At 59.7% G+C, this 26,129-nt stretch overlaps 2 protein-coding genes across 11 annotated transcripts; one reads left to right on the top strand and one right to left on the bottom strand.

Moving 5' to 3' along the window:
- The first annotated feature begins 3,067 nt into the window (after nt 1–3,067).
- Nucleotides 3,068–19,399, top strand: LPIN3 (lipin 3). Of its 10 annotated transcripts, none has more exons than XM_071221747.1 (21): nt 3,068–3,207; nt 6,737–6,879; nt 6,976–7,175; nt 8,220–8,315; nt 9,282–9,547; nt 9,766–9,846; nt 10,360–10,480; nt 10,652–10,928; nt 11,703–11,802; nt 11,948–12,108; nt 12,460–12,553; nt 12,656–12,725; nt 14,253–14,345; nt 14,423–14,466; nt 15,180–15,318; nt 16,253–16,401; nt 16,588–16,674; nt 17,140–17,292; nt 17,437–17,551; nt 17,627–17,730; nt 17,913–19,399. In XM_071221747.1, exons 3-21 carry the CDS (start codon nt 6,984–6,986, stop codon nt 18,055–18,057), a joined length of 2,487 nt encoding a protein of 828 aa, XP_071077848.1. In that variant the 5' UTR covers nt 3,068–3,207; nt 6,737–6,879; nt 6,976–6,983; the 3' UTR covers nt 18,058–19,399. The 10 variants fall into 10 exon arrangements, with proteins under 10 accessions (XP_071077848.1, XP_071077846.1, XP_071077847.1 ...); XM_071221745.1 differs by having other exon boundaries at nt 15,135–15,318; XM_071221746.1 differs by having other exon boundaries at nt 9,763–9,846.
- EMILIN3 (elastin microfibril interfacer 3) lies at nt 19,391–25,204 on the bottom strand. Its single transcript, XM_024559866.3, has 4 exons — nt 24,891–25,204; nt 23,419–23,541; nt 22,018–22,241; nt 19,391–21,742 (listed from the first exon to the last, which is right to left on the bottom strand). Exons 1-4 carry the CDS (start codon nt 25,052–25,054, stop codon nt 19,956–19,958), a joined length of 2,298 nt encoding a protein of 765 aa, XP_024415634.2. The 5' UTR covers nt 25,055–25,204; the 3' UTR covers nt 19,391–19,955.
- Nucleotides 25,205–26,129: the final 925 nt, after the last annotated feature.

Genomic DNA, 26,129 nt, shown 5'->3' with positions numbered 1-26,129 from the left:
AATCACCTGGTTGGGGAGGGGGCATAAAATGCAGATGGCTGGGCTCCACCCCTAGAGTTTCTGATTCAGTTTGGCCTGGGTTTTCATTTCTAATAAATCCCCAGGTGCTGCTAGCCCAGAGACCAACTTTAAGAATTAATTAGAGCGCCAGTTTCTTCATTGCTAAAGTAACCGCTGTTCCTGCCACACTAGGTTTTGTGAGAATCCAGAGAAACAATGCAAGTGAAGAACTCAGCATTGTACCTGCACCCAGTAGGTGCCCAATAAGTGCAGTTGCTGCCGGGAGTGGGCAGGAGACATGCCGGGCAGAGAAAACATGAGCAGGAGCAGAGGAGGGAAGGAACCCAAGCAGGGCAGCTGGGCAGACTGAAGAGCCAAGGCCGAGAGCAGCAGCCAGGCAGTCCAGGTTGCGCTGTGGAAGCAGCTGGGAGCCACGTAGAGTTCTGGAGCAGGGCAAGGTTCAGGTGGAAGCCGAACGTGGCAGCACTGGGCAGGAGGACGTTGCTGGCAGTAAATGCCACATGCTGGATTCTCTTTGGCTCTTTGATCAGGCACTGGGTTGCCCGATTTAGCAAATAAAAATAAAGTCTGTCTTCTTAAATTTGAATTTCAGATACATAACAAATAATTTTAGTGTAAGTGCATTCCAAATATTGCATGGGATGGACACTAAAAAAAAACCCTTATTTTTTTTTTTAAGCAGACATTCCAATTTAACTGGGCGTCCTTTATTTTTATTTGCCAAATTTGACAACTCTAGCCAGATACCAACTGCCTAACCCTCCACCCCCCAAGTCTGCATGCTGGAGGAAGAAGGTCTCAGGCTCCTCGACCTCCCTTCCCCCCTTCAATGAGGCCAGCAGGAGTAGTCGAAGGTGTGGGCCTGGGTGAGCGGGTCCCTTCCACTTCATGCCAGGTTCACCCAGCAAGAAAGCACTGGGACACAGTAACTAACCATTGGGTCTGTGACTTAACAAAGCACAGAAGACTACCTAGGTCCATAAAGAAGGAAGTACCACCTGCACTCACGGGTTGATCAAGAAACCAACAGTTGCTAGTGGTCTGGCCCCATCTGGTGAGCGTACCCTGGCAGAGGAGAAAATAGCCACTATCCTTAACCCCAGAGAGGGGCAAACACGAGCACCCGTGCTGCTTGCAGGCTAAACGGATGCGTTGGAGGTGGTGATATAAACCACAGGCTAGAACAGGGTGGGCCCTGCCTCGTGCAGCTCAGTGGGGCAGTGGGGGGTTATACTACCAGAGGCTGCCTCTCCCCTGCCCTGACCTTCATAATCACCAAATTTCTCATGATTCGTAGTTCCAGAAACAAGCCAGTCAGGAATTCAATTTCTGCAACAAATTTTACAACAACATTTTTTCCCCCTCTAACAAAGAACAGTGAAAACAATTTGTGCTCCATCTTAAAAAAATATTCCATAAACATTAGTGAATGCCTAGTGTATGCCCTGTGCTGTGATCAGCATTTTATTTAGCTCAGTGTTCTCAGCCTTGTCCGCGCATTACAATCACCTGGAGAGGTTTTTGTTGCTTCATTTTTTGTTTTAATTCTAATACCCCAGGTATCAGTATTTGCCGCAGACACGATGATTACAGCACAGTTAAGAGCCCCTGATTTAGTTCATTCTGTGTAATCCTCACAATGCAATCCCAAAAGGGAGGTTTTATCTCCGTTTTGCAGATGAGGAAATTGAGGCTGAAAGAGAAGTAACTGTGGCACAACTTCTGACGTCTCCTTCCTTTCTTCCCAGGCTCACTGGAGGGATTGCGATGTTTCCAGGGTTTCACTGTTATGTGTGATAGTAACAGATAATGCTTCCACAGAAATGTGTGGTGTGGCACCGCCCTCTGGCCACCTTGAGATAGCGCTGCTCCCAACAGGACTTTGAGAGACCAGGACTGACACCAAATGACTTTTGCCAACACAAAGACAACTGAGGTTCCAGCCAGGTCCTATCTTCTTGGGTCACAGAACAATGGCGGCCACCTCTCCCTCCTCACTGCCCAGTACTTTCTAAGTCTGGCTCTTTGTCATTGTGCCCCAACCCTCCAAGTCTTTCCCCAGTGCAGACCTCTTTACATCAAATTCCCTCACCACCTGAGCCTTCTCGGCGCATTTTCTTTGTAGAGGCCACATCCCCACACGCTGTCAGGGGGTCTTTGATACAGGAAAGGCCGCGAATCACAGATCCAAAGGGAAAAAAATGTTCCCTGGCCAGAGCCTCGCCTGTGGCTGGACGACCGATCTTTGCAGAAGTGCGCTCACGTGTGCTCACCTGTTCCCTTCCCGTGGCGTTAGCCTGCCGGGGAGGACGCTCAGCTCGGCGAGAAGGCTGGTCACCGCCTGCCCTCTGCTGGCCAATGGCGGTATCGAGCCTGCTGACGCTCCTCCAGTGCGTCGAATAGGGAACGAGCATTTACTGAGCTCCTGCTGTATGTCAGGCACTGAACTGGGAGCTGGAGTGTTAAGAATAAACGCAACCCGCTCTCACGGAGTTCAAATTCAAATGAAGAGCCAGATAATGATCATATAGTCAGTCAAACAAATATGAAATTACAACTGTGGGCTATGTGAGCCTATGATAGATGTGAGGGTCCTGTCCAGTTTGGAGAGTGGGGTAGGATAGAGGGGTCGGGGGAAGCTGCCCCCAAAGGGGGGGACATTTGAGCCCCAGGTGCCTCACAGTCATTTCACGTAATGTGACTATTCCCTTTGACAAAGCAGAAAACGGGCCCAAACTGGGGAAAATTTATCCAAAGTCTCACGGCGAGCTGGAAGCAAAGTCAGGAGGACCTAGGTCCACCGGATTTGACGGGCCCCGCTTTCCCGGGGATTCTAGCAGTGCGGCAGGTGCGGGACACCCGCATATTGCTCCTAACCGCTCTATGGCGCAGGGCCGGGCAGGGATGGAATAGGCGTGGGGCGGAGCCTGAAGTCTGACTCCGCCCAAACTCTATAGGTGAAAGGGCGGCCTTGAGCGTGGAGAATGGGCAGGGGGGCGGGGTCTTTTCGGTGTGGGGGTGGAGCCCTCCCTTGACTCGTGGGAGGGGCGGAGCCGGGATCTCACCCAGTCCAAAAGGAGCCGGAAGCGCCCAGTGAGTGTGGGGCCAAGACACTTGCCGGCTGACCCTGTGCACTCAGGGAGGCGGCGGCTCCAGGTCCCGGAGGTCCAGTGGGCAGCTTCAAAGGTAGGGCCCAACTCGGGCCTGCGAAGAGGTACCCCTCTCCCCGTCCCGCCTTGCCCCGCCCACCCGTCTTGCCTTTCGACGCTCATTCCTTCCTGTTCTTGGGCCTGAGTCCATCTCCAGCCATCAAAAGGGAACTCTCAGAGGTTGTGGAGCTCACTTCGCTCTTGTTCCCGGCCCAGTGGCCGCGGGGGGAGCCCCAGACATCCAGAATGTGGAATTAGGAGCTAAGGAGATACAAAAACCTTTCAGGAGAGGCTGGCTGGCATTCTCCCAGGCTGACTGTCTGTCCCTGGGGAAGACACCCACCCTCTCTGGTCCTGAGTGTTCTCAGTTGCAAAACAGGGTATGACTCTTGCCGTGTCTGCTCTGAGACTGGCGTTGTCGGATGGGGCAGCTGTGAAGGCCCCTGGGAAGCTGGGGTTGGTTTTCTCTCTTCCAGGGCTATAGGAATTCTTATCCTCCCGCTCCCTCTGATGCTAGGTAGAGAGCCCTGCCCCTACTGCTCCCTAAATCTAGGAGCCCAGAAAAGCTGTAAGCTCCCACCCAGGGAAGCTTGTTCTGGCCTCCCTGAGTGGGGTTGTGTGCTGGCTTGGGAGGCCAGTGGATGTTCCCAGAGTGGCCTCTGAGGCTTGGGCACCCTGTGAGGCCTGCCTGGAGCCCACCTGCTCACTTTGCAAACAGTGGGGCTGCCATCATGCAGGCCCTTGAGTGCTGAGTTAAGAAGTCTAAACTCTTAACCGTGGGCGGGACAGTGCATTAGAGTCTGACCCGCAGGGTTGTCAGGACCAGCCTGGGTGAGTGGGGCTGTCACGATGCCAAAAAAGATGCTGCTGCTGATAGGCAACATGTATGGGCATTTACTGCATGCTAGTGCTTTACATGAAGTGTGTCATTAATTACTCATGCACCCCTTATATTATCCCCACTTCAGAGGCTGAAACTGAGGCTCAGAGAGGTGAAGAGACTTGCCCAAAGTCACAGCTAGTACATGTCAGGGAGGGATTAGAATCCAGACAGTTTGGTGCCTAACCCACAGTTAGACCCCTCCAGGAACTAGGCACCCAGTAATACAGCCTTGACCTAGGACTGCAGGAGGAGAAAGGAGGCACCGGTCGAGCAGGAGATTGGGGAATAAGATTGAGAGGGTTTGGGTGGGGTACCCATGGGTCCTGACTGAAGTTTTGGTGGGGAGGAGGTGAAGTGTTTGATTTTAGGCACGTTAGTTTGGGGTGCAGGGTGGCATCGGGGAGCCATGCAGAGCTTCCCTCCATCTGGAGAAGACCAGGGAGGCAGAGCTGGGTCCTGGGGAGAGGAGGTGCCTTCAGGGATGGGTGCAGGCAGAGGAGGGCAGTACAGGGCCTGGCTTGCTGGAGTCCCTCCAAATGCCAAGCAGGCAGATGTGGGGGCCTCCACTTGTGGGGTGGGGGAACAGGTTCAGGAGTGGATTCTAGGCTGAGAAGGGTTTGAAAAATTGAGACTTTGTTTCACAGAAGAGGAAACTGAGGCCAGCAAGGTCCTTGCCTAAGGACACCCCATGGGTGGATCAGGGTAGGAATCAGGGCCTCCAGGGGTGACACCTCTGCCATTAAGCTCTTTCTGTTACCTCAGTGGCTCTCAACCAAGGCCAATTTTGACAATGTTTGGGGACAATTGGATCATCACAACTGGAGGGAGGGTACCATTGGTATCCAGAGGGTAGAGACCAGGGATGATGCTAAACATCCTACATTCCCCCCACAACAAAGAGTTATCCAGCCCCAAACGCCAATGATGCCCAATCTGAGAAAACCTGTGCTAGGTTGAGCTGAGTGTGACAGCATCCCCACCCCACCCCCAGCTCTTTGCCCTCAGCAGGGCTGGTAGCTCAGGTTTGGGCCTCCAGCTGGGTGGACCTTTGCCCCCCTGCCCCTCCTAGGATTGCTCCTTTATTCCTGGAAGCTTCTAGAGTCCTCCCTGCTTTTCCTAGGCACAGTGGTCTGGAGTCCTACCCACCACATGTCTGCCCTTGTTGGTCTGTCTCCCCGGACCTATATTCACAGAGTTTGGTGTTAGGTAGGAAGAAACCAAAGTGGAAATTTTCACATAGCACAGAGTAGGTGCCTTGCAGATAAAATATCAAATTGGAGTGACGTGTTCAGGGTCCAAAGAGCTTCATCTTATCCCAGTTTTCACTTCAGCAATTGAAATTGTACCTTATGTTTTTGAGGCTCCACACTGCTAATGAGCTCCCAGGTGATGCTGGCGCTGCCGGGCGGGGACTGCCCATCAAGGGCAAGGTGCTGCAGGGCTTTGTGAAGGGGGCTGTGGGCTGGGCTGCCCTCTCTGCAGACAACTGTATTGTCTCTGGGGACTGTGGGGTGGAAGGGACCATGGTACCGAGTCAGGAAACCAGGGTATGAGTCATCACTCCCTCCCCCCATCGACGGGTTCTTAGCTTAATAGTTTGGAGAAGTCACTGAACTTCTTTGAGGGGTCTTCCAGGGATTCTGATTCAGGGGCTGAGAGAGGGAAGTGCCTTGTGGAAATGGGTGGCCTGTGTCCTGGCATCCAGAGGGCTGTGGGTCACGGGCCTGGCCAGCAGGGAGGACAATGAACTGAAGCTGGCAGGCGGGCACTGTGCCAGTGTGGAGGCGGCTCCCATTTGGGCTCTGGCTTTTCTCTGCGGCTGCCTCGGCCTCCTGCTTCTGGCTCACCCAGCTGCGCCTGGTGTGGGAAAGCTGGAGGGACCAGTCTGGCTGGGAGGAGGAGGAGCAGCTTTGGACACCTCAGGCCAGCCCAGGCCTGAATGTGGGTCTGAGGACTGGGGGTCAGGGCTGAGAACTATGGCCTAGAGACACGGGTCAGCTGTGCGCCGTGGGGGGACTTCCCGCCCTCCGAAGGAAACTGGGAAGGACTTTGCAGTTTGGAGTCTTAAACTGGGAGCTCCCTCCACCCACAGCTATGGGAGATGCCCTGCCTCGAGCCTCTGACCCCAGGAGTAGAGCAAGGCAGAGCCTTGGGTACCTGGGGTCCTCCCATCTCTGGTTCCTCACAAATCAGCCATAATGGACCATCAAGGCCCCTTCCAACTCCTAGGACCAAGAGACAGCAAGACGGCTGAACCCATTTCTCAGATGGACAACCTAAGTCCTGCCTCCCCATTTCCTTGCAAGATAACCAGTCTTTAGGGCTGTTGCTGTTCCCCAGCAGGGGCCAGGGCCTGATATATCACGAGGCTGCCCCCCACTGACCCCAGGGAGGAGTGCCCACCTCCTCCTGTTCCCACAGCTGGGCCTTCCTAGTGGCTCACACCAGGGTTCTGCGGCCTGGGCTCAAATCCTGGCTCCTTTCCTTCCTGGTTGTGAGATCCTGGGCCAGTTGCTCCGCCTCCCCTGTCTGTCAACAGGAATAATGACACCTGCTCCGCCAGCTTCGTAGGTTGTTGTGAAGAGAATATGTGCCGTCACTGAGCGCTGTAGCCCTTATTACTCACCTCATTTAGAGGCTCAAGGAACCCCAGACTGCCTTACCCTGTGTCCTCATTTGACAGATGTGGGCACCTGGAGCAGGGAGGCAGCTGTCCAGGCGTCCCCTGGCTGGTCAGTGGGTGAGCCAGACCTAGGACCCACGTCTACGGGCGCTTCCCATCCCAACTGCTGCCTGTTTTCAAAGGCGTTCTGAAGGCAACACATCGTAAGCCCGGGGGCCCTGGGGTCAGGCTGTAAAGCCTCTCTGCAGAGGGAGGGGGACCGGGCCTTGGTCCCAGCACCGCCTGCCTCCCTTTGCCAGCCCCAGCCATGAATTACGTGGGCCAGCTCGCGGGGACCGTGTTTGGGACAGTGAAGGAGCTGTACCAGGGCCTGAACCCAGCCACGCTGAGTGGTTGCATCGATGTGCTGGTGGTGAAGCAGGTGGATGGCTCCTTCCGATGCTCGCCCTTCCACGTGCGTTTCGGCAAGCTGGGTGTCCTGCGGTCACGGGAGAAGGTGGTAAGTGCTGGTGGCTGGCCAAGGGGCCACTGCTGGGTGGGCTTTTGAAGCCAGGGCAGCCACTACAGTCCCTGGAGAAAGCCCAGATCTCCCTTAGGTGGGGATCTGTCCTCTGGACAGGCTTCCCTTCTTTTGTATTTTCTTGAATGGCTTGGGGTTGGTTTGGGGTTTGGGACCAAGACAGTCCCTATTTTTCCCCTGGAACCAACAGAGTAGAGTCAGACCTGGCTCCAGCTTATCGAGAGCCTACCTGTGTGGTCTTGGTAAGTTGCTTCACCTGTGCAAATGGACACACTTTCATCTGCCTGGTGATTGAATAGGAGCTCATGACACCATCCCCGGGCCAGGTGACACTCAGGGGTCAGTTCCTCCCCCAGGAAAACTGCGCTGTGGTCCCTGAGCTCAGGCGCATGGACGGAGACTTCGCTTAGCACTGAGGTCTGGTGTGTGGCGAGGTTTGATGGGCCCAGAGCCCTGCACACTGAGGTGGCCGAGAGCTTCCACAACCCAAACAGGACAGCGCCACCGTGTGGGAGGCAGTACAGCTGAGCGGTTAAGAGCTTGGGTTGTGAACTCAGACCCTGGGTTTATAGTCTCATTTGGCTACTTCCCAGAGAGTTACTTAACCCCTCCAAGCCTCAGTTTCATCATCAGTAAGGTGGGGGTAACAGCAGGAGCTCCTGCAAGGGGAGGAGACAGTCCAGATAAAAGGCGATTCTAAGTGCCGAGGAGATGGTAATTCCCACCATTGTCAGTGAACTCACCAAGTGTTTGCGCCCTGTCCTGGGCTGGGGACTCCATAGTGATGAGAGGAATCACATCCTTGTTCTTACGGGGAGAGAGAGGAACACAGAAACCAAGGCACGAGCAAGACCACCGCGACCACGATCCTGCAGCAAAGCCCGGAGAACCGGGGAAATGCAGAAGGCAGTTCCAGGACAGTCAGGGCTCAGGGGCAGCAGGGAGCCCCAGTGGACTGCAGTGTGGCGGTGAGAGCAGGTGTGGGGGGTCACGCACCCCTTGCCCCATCATGCCTCATTGCAGGTAGACATTGAGATCAATGGGGAGCCCGTGGACTTGCACATGAAGCTGGGGGATAGTGGAGAGGCCTTCTTTGTCCAGGAGCTGGAGAGTGATGAGGTAAGTACCTGCCCCTGCCCCTGCCCCTTCACTAGTGCCCCCTCCCGGCGGGGCCTTGGGGTTTGTCACTGTCCCCACCCCTGAGAGTCTGATGCAGGGGATGGGCTGGTGCTGGCATTTATGACATGCTGTTGGAACCTGGGTAGAATTTGGCAGGGCATTGGAAGGGGCTTGGGCTGACTGATTTCCCAGGGAAGGTTGGGGAAAGTGTCTCAGAAGAGGCCACTTGAGCTGGCCCCCTGAGGGTGAGAAGGAGACCTTCCTCGGGCAGCTTGGAGGGGAGGAGGTGCTGAGCGGCCTGGGGCTGGAAAACATAAGAAGGCTTGTTCTGGATGTGAGGCCAGCTCAGTGCAGCTGGAACGTGGAAGTGTGTGGGTGGGGGTGAGGAGAGGAGTGTTAGCAGGAGGGAGGCAGGCCCCACACAAGCAGCAGAGGTATTGAAATAGTTGACTGAGCCCCTACTGTGGACCAGACAGTGTGGTGGACCCGGATGAGGGGCGACACCTGCCTTCAAAGAAGGTCCCCAGTCTCGTCTGAGAGTCAGACACATAAACAGCAGTGGGTGATGAAACTCTTTGATCACTGCAGTGAAGGGGGTTGGACTGACGCCGAGGATAGTCAGGGTAAACTTCCTGGAGGAGGTGATGCCTGACTGAGTGTTAAAAGGGAAGTAGGTGTGGGCTGAGGGGTGTGGGCAGAGAAGATGAGAGGCTGATGGCCAGATTTCTGCCCAGGGTGGTTCACGCAGTTCCTGGGGCTGAGGCTACATTATCTCCAAGGGAGCTCAGAGGCCAGCAGCAGGTGCAAGGCCGTGCTTCTGCGGCACCCCCTGTCCGGCCTCCAGGCCTGTTCTGACCCCAGTGGGCCTGGAGACTCTGGCAGGGCTCAGGATGCCAGGCGAGGAGAGCGGCCCTCCTAACCTGCAGCCCCACAGTCCCGCTATCCCACCCCTGGTCTTCTCCACAGGAGCAGGTGCCTCCCCGCCTGTGCACATCGCCCATACCCTGGGGGGGCCTGTCTGGCTTCCCCTCGGACTCGCAGCTGGGTACAGCCAGCGAGCCTGAGCCCATCGCCCCGCACGTGGCCTCCATGGGGAGGAAGAAGAAGCTTCGGAGGAGGAAAGCGAGGCGGAAGGAGGACACGGTGGCAGACGATTCTAGTTCTGAGGACCTGGAGGCAGGCGCTGACAGTGAGCCGTCCCTGCTGGAAAAGCCGAGGCTGGAGCTCCCAGGGTGTGTGGGGACCAGGTGGGGGCCGAGGGTGGGAGGTGCCAACCAGGGTTCAAGGACTGTTTGCTCTGCTGGTGCTGTGTGACCCTGGGCAAGGTGCTTGACCTCTCTGGGTTTTAGTTGCTTCACCTCCCCAAGTCCCAAATGTCCAGGCCCCCCAGGCCTGTCCAGGGGGCCTTGTGTTGGCGGTGAACATTTATTTCAATGCGGCCCCTCAGCAGTATCCTGTCGGAGGGGGAGTCCGCATCGCAGCCCACAGACATCCACCCCTACTCCGACGGCGAGTGGCCCTCCCAGGCCAGGTGAGCGCCCCGGTGGGCTGCAGGCGGGGCCTCGAGGCCAAGGTCTCAGAGTGGTTTCCATTTCCAGTTTTCTAATAAATAATGACTTAGAGCACATTTAATGTGTTTGCCAGCTACTTGTATGTCTCCTTTGTAAGCTGCTGAAGTCTTTTGCCCATTAAAAAAAATGGAGGTAAATGCACATAACACAAAACTTACCATTTTAAGCGTTGTGAAAGTGCCCTGTTCAGTGCATTTAATACGTTCCCAGCGCTGGGCCACCATCTAGCACAATCCCCGTCTGGTTCCAGAACTTTCCACCGCCTAGATGGAAACCCTACGCCCATTAAGCATCACAGACTTGGCCCCTGCTTTTTAACTGGACCGCCTTCTTCTTGTTGAATGTAGGCGTTCTTTGTATGTTTATGTATTCTGGACCCAACACAGGCATATATGTGTATTGTGAACATTTTTTCCCCGGCTGGGGTGGGCGGCAGGCTGGCTTGGGGGCCTCTGAGTTCTTGTTTCCTGCAGCCTTTCGTCAGGTGGGCTGATGTCCCCTAAGAGCGACTCGGAGCTAGAGGTGAAGACCCCCGAGCCCAGCCCCCTGAGAGCTGAGTCCCACATGCAGTGGTCCTGGGGGAGACTGCCCAAGGTGAGTTCCTCCATGTCAACCTCCGTCCCTGCCTTTCAGGGGCTCCGTGGCCCCTGCAGGGAAGGACTGGAGTGACTGAGACTTGGGCCACCTCCCGAAGGCCTTGTGGGGTGTGGGAGGCAGGCCCTGCATCGGCCTGGCCCCCACCCTTCCCCATTTATTTGACTAAAGGTGGCCAAAGCTGAGTGGCCCGTGTCCTCGATGGCCCCTGATGGCAGCACCAGGGCAGCTTCACCTCCTCCAGGAGAGCCCAGCACCCCTGACCCTCGGCCTGACACAGAGGTGCCTGCTCAGGTGGGCCCCCCTCTCCTTGCCCCTGAGGGAGAAAAACCCAACACACAGAGGTCCAGGGATGCAGGCCTCTCTCCTGCCTCAAAATCATGGAGCTGGGCCTGTCTGGAGGGCCTGGCTCCCACCGGGCAGCCAGAACGGGTCTCCAGCAGGAAGGGTGAGTGACGACTGGATGCCCCCAGTGCTTCCCTGGGCTCACGTTGCCTCCTGGGTGGACTCTGAGACATCAGGCGTGTTTTGAGCACCTACTGCACGCCAGGCACTGTGTCTGGAACCAGCCCTCACAGAGCTCACAATCCAGTGGGGCAGGTAGATGGCGTGTGCATAAGCCAGGAAGGGGGGTACATGGGTGACGGGACGGATCATTGGGTGGGGCGGGGGCTGTTTACACCATGTGGTCAGGTAAGGCCTCCGTGAGGGGGTGATGTTCGAGCTGAGACGGGAACAATGAAGACCTACCAAGTGAGGATCAGGGAAGGAGAATTCTAGGCAGAGGGATGGCATGTGCCAAGGTAGTGAGGAAGGAGAGAGATTTCACATCTGGGAATCGAGGCAGCTGGTGTGTCTCGAGCGGGGCAGGCGAGAGCATAGGAGAGGGAGTGGGGACATGAGTCCCCGGCTCCCCAGCTGGGCTTTATCCTGAGTGCCTGGGAAGGCACTGGGCCTGCGCCACACCACCCAAACCGGTGGTCACTGGCTACTCGTGGCTACTGAAGGTTAAAATTAAGTCACCTCTAAAACTCCGTTTCTCCATCGTACCACATTTTCAGTATGCCTGTGCTGGACGTGCGGACCGAGGGCACCTCTGTCACTGTAGAAAGTCGACTAGACGGCAGCGCTTTAGGGTGCTCACGGGCAAGGGGTCACATGCTGCCCACACGACTGAGCACGAGTCAGGTCTACAGGTGTCCCCCTGCCCCCCCGTCCTCAGGCTCCGTGAAGAGAAGCCAGCACCTGGGCCCCAGTGACATCTACCTGGATGACTTATGCTCCCTGGATTCTGAGAACGCAGCCCTTTACTTCCCTCAGAGGTGCCTGCGTTCTGGGTGCCAGGTGTCTTGGGATGGGGCCCATGGGGCCAGGGGTTGGCTAGCAGGGGCCTGGCAGGGGGGAGGCCCCTCCTCCCAGTCTCCTTGTATTCATGTCATTATTGGCCCCTTCCCCCCCACCGTCCAGTGACTGTGGGCTGGGAGCCAGGAGGTGGAGTGAACCCAGTAGCCAGAAGATGCTGGGGGACCCCAACCCCGAACAGGAGCCAGAACCCACCCTGGACACAGTGGACGCGATAGCACTGTCCCTCTGTGGTGGACTGGCTGACAGCCGGGACATTTCCCTAGGTATGTCCGACCATGAGCCCTTCCAAGGACTGGCACTGAGCCTGGGGGATGGGTGGGCGGCAGAGGTGTGAGGCTGGCCAGGCGCCCCTGCCCGTGGAGGTCACGCTCAGCCAGCAAGGGTGGGCATTCCCAAGGCCCTTGTGAATCAAAGGCTTGATGCTCAGCTGTGACTTATCCTGTGAATCTAGGACAGCCAGTTCCCGGGGTGGGAGCAGCAGGTGCGAAACCACAGGAAGGGAAGGGCCCTGTGGGAAGCCTGAGTGGTAGGGGTGCGGAGGGACCAGGAGAGGCAGGGCAGCGGGTCACACTCGAGGTGTCGGCCTACCCCCTCACGCTCTGCCCTGTGCCCAGAGAAGTTCAACAAGCACATAGTCTCCTACCAGGACCTCGCTCACAACCCTGGCCTCCTGGACGACCCTAACCTGGTGGTGAAAGTCAATGAGAAGTAAGTACCAGGGCCAGGCTGCTGGCCGCCTCAGAGGGTCGCCCCGTCCCCTCCATGGGCCTGCAGCTCCTGCAGCCCCAGCGCTGTCTTCTGTCCCTCCAGGCACTACAACTGGGCTGTAGCTGCTCCCATGGTCCTCTCCCTGCAAGCCTTCCAGAAGAACTTGCCCAAGGTAATGGTTTGAGCACCACTGGGCCTCCTGAGGGAAGTGGCCACAGCCTGGGGGTAGGAGGCCTTTAGCCAGGAAGTGGAGGGTGGGCAGCTATGGGCCTGGGGCTGACTGGCTGCAAGACCCACTCTGGGAGAGGAGACCAAGGTCCCCCTGAGGCCTCCTCCATGCTGTGTGGACAAAGCCACACTCTCCCCTGGTTTCCTGGCTTAGTTGAATCCCACTGGATTGGGACTTTACTCCAAAAGAGCTCAGGACAAACCAGAGTGGATACACATTCGCCAGGGACGTGCCTTCAACAGGAGGCTGCAGTCTGGGAGATGAGGCTTGGGAGGTGGGGGTCCCACCCCTCACCTTACCCTGCGAACCTCTCCAGACTGGGCTGTGGGTGCTCGCTTGCTTTGTCAGCATGCATGTGTTGCACACCTACTGTGTGCCGAGGACAGTCATGCCCTCAAAGAAAGCCAGTTAATTAAAGACTCAGCCCGGTGATCAAATTCACCACAAGCATTGGAAAGGAGAGGTATGGGGTGCTTTGAGAGCCTGCGACAGGGAGGTTCACTGAGCAAGTGCCCACTGGGCAGAGATCGGAAGGGTGAGGAAGCCTTAAGCAATCGGGGTCAGGAACAGCCTGTATAGGTGCTTGGAGGTGGGAAGGAACCCAGCCTCTTCAGTCCCTCCCAGAACCTCCACGCAGTGCTGACCTGCCCCTGCCCTGTCTGCCCTCCTGGAACTGGTCCAGGGTCCTGCCCTGGTCTGTTCTCCACTTGATTAGAGTTGCCCAAAGGACATCACTAACCAGATGTAGACCACTGGTGCCTCCCTTTGGTGATGCCTAGCTCCATCCTCTGGCTGGCTCGGTCTGAGCTAGGACCACAGCCTGTGGGAAGGAAGGAGGTCACTTTCCTGCCTGGCTGTCCTCACCTGGACAGACCCACCACCCAGGCCCCTGGGAGACTCCTCGGCCTGTTCCCAGCTCAAGTGGTGCTCTGGCCGATCCACCCCAAGCCTGTGTCCTCCTAACTTGGGGGCACCATTCTGTGTGTGTAGGACGTACAAATCTGGTCAGTATTTTTCACCAGGTCATGTTGCCCCCACCAGGCGGTAATGGTAACACACAGAGGGAGCTGTTCAGGGGACAGAATCACCGACCTCAGGAGTTGCCTGTGTTGGTCTGCGAGGTTGAGGGGAGTACTGGCTAGCGATTGTCCTTCCTGCTGCCACTTGGTGGCATCACGCAGGGAGTACCAGATCTCGAGACACTCCCAAAACACTGACTCACAAGATTGGGAGGCCAGGCTGAGGCTGGGCCACAGGTTGGGGGTCAGAGCTGGGATGGAGCGGGGCTGAGCAGGAATGGGCCTTGGCCTCCTGTGCCAAGTTACAGGAACCCCAGGATGGAGGTGGGTGTGCTTCCTCAGCCTCCAGAGGTCCGCAGCACCTTGCTGGTGGGTGGCCCCAGACTCTGGTGGCTCATGGTGGCCCCGAGGGCAATCTAAGGTGAATGCCATGGCCTTTCTCTGCTCCCAGGGCACCGTGGACAAGCTGGAGAAGGAGAAGATGCCCAGGAAGGGTGGGCGGTGGTGGTTTTCCTGGCGACGCAGGGACTTCCCCGCCGAGGAGGTGGGTGGTTATGGTCACAGGGTAGGGCCAGCCCAGGCAGGAGCTGGTTGTTCACTAGATGAATGTTTGCCCCACAGCAAAATGCCCAGAGGGAGAAGACCACGGCCAGGGAGCCAAGGGGGTGAGTTGATCTTCTGGCTGGGAGCCTGGGAGGTCCACCCTCGGAGGGCAGGGCGGAGCCAGCACCTTGCCCCAGCTGTGGTTCATGGTCCCTGCCCAGTCACTTCTACACCCTTTCTCTTTCCTGAGGAATGCCCCCATTTCACAGATGGGGAAACTGAGACTTGGAGATATACTAAAGGTCCCACAGCCGAGAAATGGCAGAGCTGGGAAGGGGGCCCAGACAAGGGGCTACCGCATGAAGGGTGGCAGGGCATCCCCTCTCCGCCTGGGGCCTGCTGGCCTTGCTTCCTTTTTACTTATGAACCATCCCAGAATGCCCAAGGTTGGGTGCGGGGGTGACCAAGGATGAGTCAACTGAAGCCAAGGCAGGTGAGGTTGGGAATAATCCTAAAACACATTTCTAGGTTTTCTGGTAAACAGCTTCAAGTCAGGTGCTGGCATCCTGGCCATGGAGAGGCGCCAAGGGCTGAGAGCCCAGGCCCTCGGCTCCGGCTCTGCCGTCACCTTTCTGGGTGTAGACTGCCAGCCCGATTCCTTAGTCTGCTACCACCCAGAGGGTGGTATCGAGAGAGGAGGGTTTCTGATTCCCCGGGTAGTCTCTGGAGGGGCAGGGACCGGCCCAGGCTCCGTGTGGCCTGGGACGAGGGGTGTCTACTGCACCTGCAGGGCCTTTGGCAGGGGGAGGGCTCCTGAGAGCTGGGCCGCCCGCAGGGAGAAGACGGATGTCTTGAGCAGCGAGGACGATGCCCCAGACAGCCCTGTGATCCTCGAGGCTCCCTCCCTGCCACCCTTGCCTCCGGCCTACACTGCTGCCTATAAGAAGTCCCTCCGCCTCTCCTCCGACCAGATTGTAAGTCTGTGCACAGGCGTGTTCGTGTGCAGACGTGTGGGGGGTGGCGTGGTGATAACTGTCCGAGAGCCCTAAAGGTCCTGGCAAAGGAATGGCCCCACAGAGCCACGCGTTCTCCAAAGCCCAGGCTCCATCCCCCTTGGCCACCTCCCTAACAGCCAGCCCCTGCTTGAATACCTCCAGGGGCAGGGGGCTCACTTCTTTATGTGCCGGTCCATTTCTCTCTGTCCAATGCTCTCACTGGAAAAGTCCTCTCTAGGCCTGAAATACCAACTTGCAGTGGGTCGGCCAGCCCTGAGAAGCCACACGCAAGGAATCTAGTGTGGATGACAGGCCTTCAGACTGGCCCCAGAGTCACATCTTTGCGCTCAGTAACTGTGGCGCCTGTCAGAAGAACGCTTTCTCCCAGAGTGTGACTCTGTGGTCAGGGAGGCGCCCAGGGGGAACCGGCTGGCCTGGTGCCGAGCAGCTGCCACCTGTGTGGTACCCTGGGGCTCACCCCCACTGTGGCCCTTATCCGTCTCTATGGACCAAGGACAAGGCCAGGGTCCCTTTGCAGGATATCACAGTTACCCCAGCCCCTGTGATGGCCCCTCAGGGCCCTGACTCACAGTGGAGTATCTCCCTGCCTAGGGCAGTGCCAGCCTTGGGGCCGATCTGAGAAACGTCAGCAGGAGCCACAGGCCAGGCCTCATCCCCCCCGCCCCCCAGCACAGGGCGGGCCCTGCAGCACCCCTCTTCCTCCTCGTGGACACCTTCTGCCCACGTGGGTGTGTCTGTGTGTGGCACTCTCTGATGGATTCCGGTGGGTCCTGAGTCAGGAGGGAGAGGAGAGCAAGAGGCCTGGGGGTAGAAGGCCACAGTGTGGGGTGGCAGGGGGTAGACAGTGCCTGGCTGCGGTGGGTCACAGCTCCCCATCTCTGCCTGGCCCCAGCGGCAGCTGAACCTGCAAGAAGGTGCCAACGAGGTGGTCTTCAGCGTGACAACCCAGTACCAGGGCACCTGCCGCTGCAGGGCTACCATCTACTTGTGGAGGTGGGACGACAAGGTGGTCATCTCAGACATCGATGGCACCATCACCAAGTGAGGCCTGGTTGGCGGGGCTGGGGGAGGGGGGGCGGCTAGAAACTTGTCTCCCTCTGTGCTGGGGGACAGGGGACAGGGGAGAGGCCCTTCCAGTTCACCTTGTTGGGCCTGGGACCGGGGCCCTGTGTGTGGAATGTGAGCCACATGTGGCTGCCTTAGAGTGACCCCTCTCTTGGGATCCAGGTCCGATGCTCTGGGCCACATCCTGCCCCAGCTGGGGAAAGACTGGACACACCAGGGCATCACAAGCCTCTACCACAGAATCCACCTGTGAGTGCCAGGGCTGGGGCTGGGCAAGGCCTCGGGGGTGGCGGTACCAGGACGCCTGAGGTCACCATGGCCTCGGCCCTGGGAAGCCAGGCTTGGGGACCAGCAGGGCCCACAAGGGAAGCATCCAGGCCATGTCCCAGAGAGAGAGACCCGCCCACCGGGCCTGCACCTGTGGTCTGGGATCAGAGTCTAACTGCTGACCTTCAGGCTAGAGAGAAGTCTACAGACTTGCTCAGACCCTCATCCACCTTGGTCCACCTTGGCCTCGGGAGTCTCCATGTTCCTCCTACTGAGGCTGACTCTCCACAGCCTGGCCCAGCGGTTCTCCCTATGTCCCCTCCCTGCAAAGATCTCTGGGTTTGGAGGCCAGAGCCCCACACTTGGGCTGAGCTGGCCGAAGCCAAGAGGACAAGATGGGCGATGGCTGTCCCTCACGGCTCTGTGGCCCCTGTCCCCCACCCCCAGAAATGGATACAAGTTCCTGTACTGCTCGGCGCGGGCCATTGGCATGGCTGACCTCACCAAGGGGTACCTGCAGTGGGTGAGCGAGCGGGGCTGCGGCCTTCCCAAGGGCCCCATCCTGCTGTCTCCCAGCAGCCTCTTCTCCGCCCTGCACAGGTAACCCCCCTACAAGCCCACACCCCTGGGGGGAGTGCAGGCCCAGTGCCAGTCCAGCATGAGGCCTGTGTCTCCTGACCCTGCCATCCGCTGATGGCTACCCCTCCTCGGCTGTCTTCCCTGCCTGTGGCCCTGGCTCCCCAGGGAGGTGATTGAGAAGAAGCCAGAGGTGTTCAAGATTGCCTGCCTGAGCGACATCCAGCAGCTGTTCCTGCCCCAGGGACAGCCCTTCTATGCTGCCTTTGGGAACAGGCCCAATGTGAGTGTCTTCTTCCCGAGGGCTGAAGCACCTCTTCCTGCCGCCAGCCCACCAGCCTCTCCCTGTCTCCCACAGGATGTCACCGCCTATCGTCAGGTGGGCCTCCCAGAATCTCGAATCTTCACAGTCAACCCCCGGGGAGAGCTCATCCGGGAGCCCATGAAGAACCACAAATCCACGTGAGACCAAACCCTGCCACGGCCCCACGCCCCAGCCTCCCTTGGGCCCCCATTCTGCTGCCCCACCAGGGACTCTATTCCTCGCCCACGGCTCCCAGCATCATGCACTCTCTGCCGATGTGACCGAGGCCGTGGCCCAGTGGCGGCTCAGGCTCTCAGTACTGGCCCTGTCCTGTTCATAGGTATGAGCGGCTCGGTGAGGTGGTCGAGCTCCTCTTCCCGCCCGTGGCCCGAGGCCCCAGCACAGATCTGGCCAACCCTGAATACAGCAACTTCTGCTACTGGCGGGAGCCACTGACCACTGTGGACCTTGATGCCCTGGCCTGAACCTGCCCTGGCTGCCCCCTCCTCCCTGGCCTGGCCCAGAACTGACTGGGTATCCCAGGGCATTAGGGGGTCAGCAGCTGAGTGCCACAGGACCTGCCCAACGGGGAGGAGGGGGGCTGAGGGCTGGCTGGCAGCCTCTCTCCTCCCTGCCCTGTCTCTTGCCTCTGCCAGCTGAGCTGCAGGAGCTGGGGCAGCTGCTCCAGGCCTCAGTGTGGCCCTGCCCTGTGGCCATTAAATGATTGTCACCTGGGCCCTTGCAGTGTTCTCCGTGCCCTGACATCTCTGTCCCTATCACTGTGGGACTCTGCCTCAACTCCTGACAAGACAGACAGAAGGCCCCACTGGGGCTTGAGAGCTGCAGGCTCGGGGAAGGCTGGCGGCCACAGTGAGGAGTGAGCAGATTAGCATCTGGGAAGACCATGATGCTCCCCCCGCCCCCTTTGGGGAGCCTGGCCTATCCATGCCCTCTGCGGCCAGACCCTCTGGGGCCAGCCTTGGCCCCTTCCCACAGCTCTTGAGCCAGAAGTCTCAGCACATTCCCTGAGGATGAAGCCCCAAACCCTACCAGACAGGTGGGGGGGTGGCCTGCCGCCCTCCCCTAGCCTTTGCTGGTCAGTTGAGTCCACACAGCTGCTGAGCCAGCTCCTGCCCAAGGAGCTGCAGGAAGCAGGGCTGACACCCCACGGTAGCCTCCCCTCCCCCAACAGCACCACTGTGGAGTGCAGATACCCTTTGGGGAAGAAAGTACCTTTGGAGAGGCTAAAAGCTTTAATCCAGGCCTGCCCTCCCCCAATAGCACCACGGTGGAGGGCAGAGAAACGAGAAGGCAGGGCTGCAGGGACCTGCGAGACAGCAGGGCAGGGCCCGTGCTGCTGCGGGGAAACTGAGGCCAGGAGCCCGGGCAGAGATGGGCATCGGGGTCTCTGGGACTGCGCGGGCCTGACGAACACTTGCATCTGCAGACTGTCCCTCGGTCGTGTCCTGCCTGCATTTCTCATGACTTCGTGATCACCCAGGCGGGGCCAGTTTGCAAGGATGTTTGAAACTAGGCCTAGAGCCCTCTCCTTCCAGCTATGGACTCTGGCCCAGGGCCTGGCCTCATTCAGACCGTGGGGCCCTAAAGATTTCCCCCCAAATGGGAAGGAGAGGACTATGTGGGGACCACAGGACGTTGAAAACATCTTTGGGGAAGAGAAGGAAAAGCATACATTGGCAGGTGGGGGGAGGGGGGAGAGTCTCCAAATAGATCGCCTGGACCTAATGCCCTCCTCTGGGAATCTACAGCTGCCTAAGCCCTCACCTTGGGGGAGGACCGAAAGGAATAAAGAGAACTCTTAGCTGACCTGTGTTTCTGTCCTGAGGGCCTTTGGGGTGGTGGGAACCTCTGGTCCTTGGTTCAGAAACAGCGTCCGTGAAGCTGCCATGTGTGAGGACAGGGCCAGTGGCGGCACCTTCCTGCAGACACTGAGCCCAGGTGGCGCGGGAGAAAAGCTAAGAGGAGAAAGGACCAGAAGCCTCCACGGGCTTGGGCCTATTGCCTGTCGGCAGAGGGAGCCACGGACAGGCCACTGTCCGAGAATGAACCTGCAGTCTGCACAGGCGCCAACTAGTGTGTCCGCAGAAGAACAATTGGTAAACTGGATTGTGAGGTCTCTTGGGTCTACCATGGCCTTCAGGCATGTCACACCCACCTTGACCGCTATCCTGGACTGTCCAGTTGACGCAGCACTGAGAACATGGGTATTAATGTCAGAGAGTCACATGGAGCTGCACCAAAGGTGCCTTCAGTGGCCTCTGGAGTGGCATCTGTGCGGGCCAGAGGCTGGGAGGCGCGGTCTGGGCTCGGGTGATATCCCCAGGATGGGTGGGATCTGGGGGTCGGGTCCTGTCCAGCCCACCTAGTTGGCCTGTCCGGGCCGCGCCTGCTCAGCCAGCTGGGCCCGGCAGTCTAGCAGGTCATCCCGGAGACGGGCGATGTCCTGTGCGTGCTGAGCCAGCGTGCGGTTCAGCTGGTCCACGTGGCCCCATAGGCCCTCCCTGGGCCTGAGCAACTCGGTGGGCAAGCTGTCCAGGTCTGCAGCCATCAGGCCCAACTTCCCACACACACCCTCCACTTGTGCCACCCTCTGGTCGAAGTGACCCACTGCGTGCTGGAGTTTCTGGGCTGTGTCCTGGCAGCGGCTCAGCCCGCCAGCCACATCGGCCACACCGGCCTTGAGTTGCTCCAGCTGCCCCCACAGGCTCAGGACCTGCCGGTGGCCAGCGCGAAGCCGTGAGCCTTGGCTGCTGACCTGCTCCTGGATGGCGTGCACCTCAGCCTCCACCTTGCGTTCCCGCTCATCCAGGGACGTGTTGGTGGCCAAGAAGGCATCAGAGTACTGGCTGACGGAGTCGCTGAGGCCTGTGAGTGACTTGCTCACGGAGTTCAGGTTGACCTTGAGCAGGGTGATCTCCCCCTGGAGTGAGCTGCCCGTTGCTTCTGCCAGCTGTCCCTGGACCTCGGCCATGGTGCCATTGAGCTGCTGGAGCAAGGCTGCGTGGCTGGTCACCTGGCGCAGAAGGGCCTCAGTCTGGCTCTGCCAGGCCCTCACCTCCGCCATGAGGTTGTTCAGGATGGCCGAGGTGGTGCTGGGGGTGCACGAGGTCTCCAGCGAGACCAGCCGTTGCTCCAGCACGGCCAGCTCTGTCTGCACCAGGGGCCGTGCCGACCTGCCTGGCGGGGCGTTGCTGTGGCTCAGCTCCCCAGCCAGCGTCAGCAGGCGCTCCTCCAGGCTCTGCACCCGCTCCTCCAGAGTGGTCCTGAAGCCGCCCACACCCCATCTCCCCTCCTTCATCCCCAGACAGCAGCCCCTCCCTCCACTCTCTGTCCCATTGAGGGTCTCTAGCCCATCAAGAAATCCATCCACACCCTCCTGCAGCATGGCAGCAGAGAGCCGTGTGAGCTCATCCCTGGTGGTGGGTCCACGGCCCCTTTGAGTCTCGGTGATGGCCTGCAGGCTCCTCTCGAGGCTGTCTACGCGGGCACTGATCAAGGCTAGCTGGCTGCAGCAGCTGTCCCCACCAGCCACGCTCAGGCCCTGCAGCCGGGTCCCCAGCTGTGAGAGCTCCCGGCGCAGGGCCAGCTCCCGGCCATCCAGGCTCTGGTGCAGCCTCCGGCTGGCTGCCTGACCTTCCTCGCACTGCTGCCGTACCTCCTGCACCCGTAGGTCGCATGCATCCTGGACGCCCTGCAGCTTCTGCTCGAAGCCATCCAGCAGGCTCCCCCAGAGTCGGTGCAGCCGCTGGTCCACATAGTCGTCCAGCAGGGCCAGGGAGGTCAGCGGAGATGGTGGGGCCTCCCGCAGCTGCTGCAGGTGGGCCTCGTGGCCGAGGGCCATCCCGTGCACCTCGTCCAGCAGCCGCACCTTGGTCCGTAGCGTGTTGCTCACCTCTGTCACCTTGCTCAAGATCTCGTCCAGGGGAGGTGCCAATGGCCTTCCAGTTCTGTCTCCAGGGTTCACAAACCCCTCGGGGATGACTCCAAAGCCCACAGGGGTAACAGGAGCTCTGGGGCCACCAGCCATCCTGTTGGGGTCCTCGTGACTGGCCACCAGGCCACTGAGGGTACCATATGCTTGTGCCAGGCGCTGGACCTCACCCTCCAGGCGTTCCAGCCGCTCTCCAAACAACCCTGGGCCTTTCCTTCCTGGGAAACAGGAGGAGAGAACCCCAGGGGTGTCACTGGCCTGGCTCTCTCAGCATGTCCTGTTGCCAAGCCACTCGAGAGATGTTCTGTTCTAAGCCAGCCTCGCCAGGCATAGTTCCGTCAGCTCTGGGTGGGGGCCTGGGGACTCACCCTTTTGCCCAGCATGGGATGCACCCTCCGTAGCCCTGCCCAGGCTCTGCTGGCCTGGGTCAGTGGCATTCCCACCTCCCTGCAAAACCCAACCACATTGGTGGGGTCTCCATGGGCAGACTCACCGTAAGGGCTAGGGACGGCTCTGCTGGAAGGAGGGGGCCTGGGGCCTGGGCCCAGCTGCCCAGAGGGAATCTGAGGCTCAGGCTCCAGCTGGGGTGGGGCAGCCCCGTGGTCTGTGAGGTGCTCAGGGCAGCCTTCTCCGTTGAGCCCAGGGCAGCAACGCCAGGAAAGCTCTGTCACCATCTTGTAGCCGACCTTGTATTTGGGTCTGAGCAACGTGCGGTACCTGGGCCAGGGATGGGGAGAGGGCAGAGCTCTGTATCCGCAGGCTGGGGCGCCCGCCTGCTGGCAGGTAACCGTACCCCCTGGCTGGTGTTCAGGGCCACTCTCGGATGTGTGGGTACGGTCTAGATGTCTTCCCACCTCTACAACGCCCCCAAGAGTCTCCTTTTTCTGTGCTTAAGGTGATAGGGCCATGGGGTGGAAGCAGGCCTAGCCATGGCTCAGAGATGGGTCAGGGCAGAGGGCAAGCAGGAATCTAGCCTGAAGGCCCGCAGGACCCCCTGGACCCCCTTGAGCTCATATGCCATCAGAAATCTCACTCTGGCTTTGGTGGTACCTGGAAGAATTCTGACAAAGCCCTAGCCCCTCCCCTGTGGGCGGGTGAGGGGTGCTGCCCTGTAGCTGGGGCAAGCAGCACCACCCATTGGCTGGGCGAGGGGCACTCTGGGCTCCCATCAGCTCCCCTCAGTCCTTTTCACTGCTCCCTAGCCTACTCTGAAAACAGCTCTGGTCACAGAGGCTGGTGAGAGGGCACCTTGGATTTTGAGCACAGAGGGGAAGGGCCAAGGGGGGAAGGCAGAGCAGGGGCTACTCCCTCAGCTGTTCAGCATGTACCTGTGCACCTACTGAAGGCAGGCCTGGGCATGTGCCCAGGGGTCCCGCGCAAACAGGTTTGTTTTCAGACCTGTGTCGGAACCTCTCCAAGCACAGGGCTGCGCCTCCCGCCTGTGTGGGAGCAACACCACGCGTCCTCTCACGGCCCGTCTGTCCAGCCTGAGCCCCACCGGCCGGCTCCCACCCCTCACCCCGGCCTGCCTTCTCCACAGGCACCACAGCCCTGCTTGAGTCTGCCAGGGTCCCTCTGGCATCAGCCACTGCCAGTGTGGCCCTCTGCTCTCCCCTGTCCCCCACACCCCTTGCCACTGCTTCTTCCTTGCCTGGTGCTGCCTCTCTCCCCCCTAGAAACTCTCTCCTGGTCCCCCTGCAGGCGGGGCTCTGACCGGATCCTGCCCCTGACTCCTCCCTGGGCCCCTCCGTCCCACTGGTGTGGGGGCCGGAGTCGCCTCCCATAGACTCCAAGGAGTTACAGCCCTTGGAGAGCTGGCTGCTGCTCTCTGCTGAGGGCAGGCCTGGGGCGTGTGCCCAGGGATCCTGAGTGGGTGGGATGGAGGGGCACTCACGTGACTGTCCCGGGGCACTTGGGTCCCCATCCACACTGCCGGTACTCAGCCTTTATGTAGCTCTCTGCTCCCTCCTGTAGGACACAGGTCACATTCCTGTGCACCACGTAGGCACAGAGGGCCCTGCAGGGAAGAATGGCATCCTTGGAGCACCTGGCTTGGGTGGGGCCCACTGGAGCTCCCACACCCCCGCCTCCAACTGTAGGCCTCAGTAGGAGATGTGACCGCCCACCTTTCTTCTCTACTTCTCCTTGGGCCTGGGAGCCAGGGCCCTCTGCCTGGGGTCCAGCCCTGCCACTGGTCTCTCTGATCCCAGCCTCCCCCAGTGGTCACTGGGCTAAGCCTGTACTGACCCAGGAGCCTGGTGCAGCTGCCCTTCCTTGGTCTGCCCTCTGCCCTCCCTGCCTGGAGGAGAAGCTCACCCTGGATTCCCCATCAAGGGCCCTGCCACATTTCCCACCCTTTCCCGACTCAGTCGCCGGCTCTCAACTCCTCATCTCAGCATTCGAGGCTTCTGAGGTCTCGATTTAGTGCCTCAGCACCTTTGAGACCACATTTCTCTCTTCCTCCCCTGACTGACCCCTAGGGAAATGAACCCCACCTTGTAGCTTTCTGACCCTTGCCTCTGTTCCTGGTTCCTCATTCTCAGATCACTTCTTCCACTGCCTCCTCCAGGAAGCCTGCTCCACCGTGCCCAGGCCCACTAAGTGTCAGCTATGGGCTGGACACTCTCTGCCTATGGGGCCTCCCAAATGCAGCTGGAGTTCAAACTCAGCTAACAACCCAGGCAGAGCCCCCATCTCACCTGGTGGAGGACCGCTGACAAGCCATTGCCTACTAAGGACCAGAAGCTGAGGCACGCCACAGGGGTTAGGGTGGCGGTTGCCTGGCATAAACCAGCTACCTGTGGACTGCTGCTGGGCTCTGGAGCCACAACATGAACCCAGGACCCAGGACCCCCAGCACCTCTGTGACTCAGCCACGTTGGGGCTACCAAGGAGTTGCTGGGGCCAGGCTCACCCACGGAGAGGGCGGGCCGCTGTGCGCAGGGCTCCATCTCTTATCTGGTGGGGCAGTGGAGCAACAGGAGGCCCAGGCACCGTGTGTGGGAGAGCCCTGCGTGCTCGTGTGCGGACTGCCCTCCCTCCTCCCTCCACCTGGTCTGCCGCGCCCGGGGTTTGCACACAGCGCAGCTGGAAAATGTTACTTCGCTGGAAAGGTTTCCGCGGGCACTGCCAGGATCCCCGCCGCCGCGCCAGGCCCCCTCAGCTTATTTTTCTTCGCCAGTCCCGCAGCCTCCCGAGGCGTGGGGCGCCCGGCCGGCAGAGGCTTGGCCCCCGGGAGCCAACTCCTCCGTGCCGAGGCCTCGGTGGCCAGCACCCTGCCTCCCCTATGCGTGGTCAGGGCAGGTGGGAGCTGCGGCGCGGGGCCCATCCCTCTCACTTCCCGCCCACCGCGCGGCCCGCGCTTACTTGTGCGGCCCCGGGCGCAGTCGCGGGCGCCATCCCGTCGTGTATAGGCTGTAGCGGGATGCACCAGGCGGCGCGGGCCGTGCGAGGAGCGGGGTGCCCTTGGCCTGCACCCCGGAGAGCAGCGCCGCGACGGCGCACAGCCAGACCGGTAGGCGGCGGCCCATCGCCGCCCCTGGGTCCCCACCTGGCCCCGCGCCGGGCCCCGCCGGTGTCCGCCCGCCTCGGCACCCCGCCGCTCGCTGCCCGGGTCCCGCTGCTGCTAATGGCTCCCGAAGCTTGTTGGCCCCGCCGTCTGGCGCTTTGCAGCGGCTGCGTCCCGCGGAGTGGCCAGCGCTGCTCGCGGCTAGGGCCGCGGAGGGGAGGCGGGAGGCGGGCTCTGCGCGGATTAGCATAAACTTGGGGCCGCGCCGCTCTCCTCCGCCAGCCCCCTCTCTGCCTCCAGCCCCCCGCCCCGGCTCCGAGCTGACGTGCGAGGGGCCGCCCGAAAGCAAGAGGTTAAGAAGGGAGCAGCCCCTGGGTGGTGGGGGCGCGGGCCGTCGCGCCCTGGGAGACTCCCCAAACACACCCATCCACCGCTGGGCCAGCGTCCAGCGTGCACCTCCTTGAAGCCCAGTCAAACCCCTGGGGCTGGCCTGGGCGCTGGGCTATACAGGAACCACCCACCCACCATCCCGACACACTGGTCTTAAAATCCGGTGTGCACCTGGGGACGGCGGTCCAGGGCTCCGAAGCTGAGGATGGTATTTTGAGGCGCGCCAGCAACACCTCCGCAGCCACCTACTTGTAATGGGTCCCAGACCGACCCCATTGGCTAACTTTGCCTGCATGTACCTGGCATTGCCCAGGAGATCTGCTGACTGTTATCCCCTCCCTGGGCATCTTAATTCCTCCTCGCCAAGCCTCTGCAACCCAGTCCCGTGGCTAGGCTGAGTCTCTGGTTTCCTGGTGGGGTCCCGTGTTACTTCTGTCTCTTAGGTAGGGGCTGCCCTGAGCCCCAAACGCCTCTCACCTTGCCAGCCCAGCCAAGGGCGCCCTGCTGCTTTCCGTGCAGCTAAGCTCCTAGCTCGCTGGACCAGGCGCGGGCTCATTATTAGCGTCTGGCCAAAGAAATGCTTTAGGAGTTTCTCACAAAGAGCTGCTGTTAAGCCAGGCTTCCTCCACACGTCCCTTGTGAAACTGCCTCTGGGAGCCCAGGCGTCGGCCTTTGCAGTCACCCTCAGGCCGCATCGTCTTGCTGAC

Source organism: Desmodus rotundus, chromosome 6 (assembly GCF_022682495.2).
Source record: "Desmodus rotundus isolate HL8 chromosome 6, HLdesRot8A.1, whole genome shotgun sequence".
Lineage (NCBI taxonomy): Eukaryota > Metazoa > Chordata > Mammalia > Chiroptera > Phyllostomidae > Desmodus > Desmodus rotundus.
This window is presented reverse-complemented; position numbering and strand designations above follow the sequence as displayed.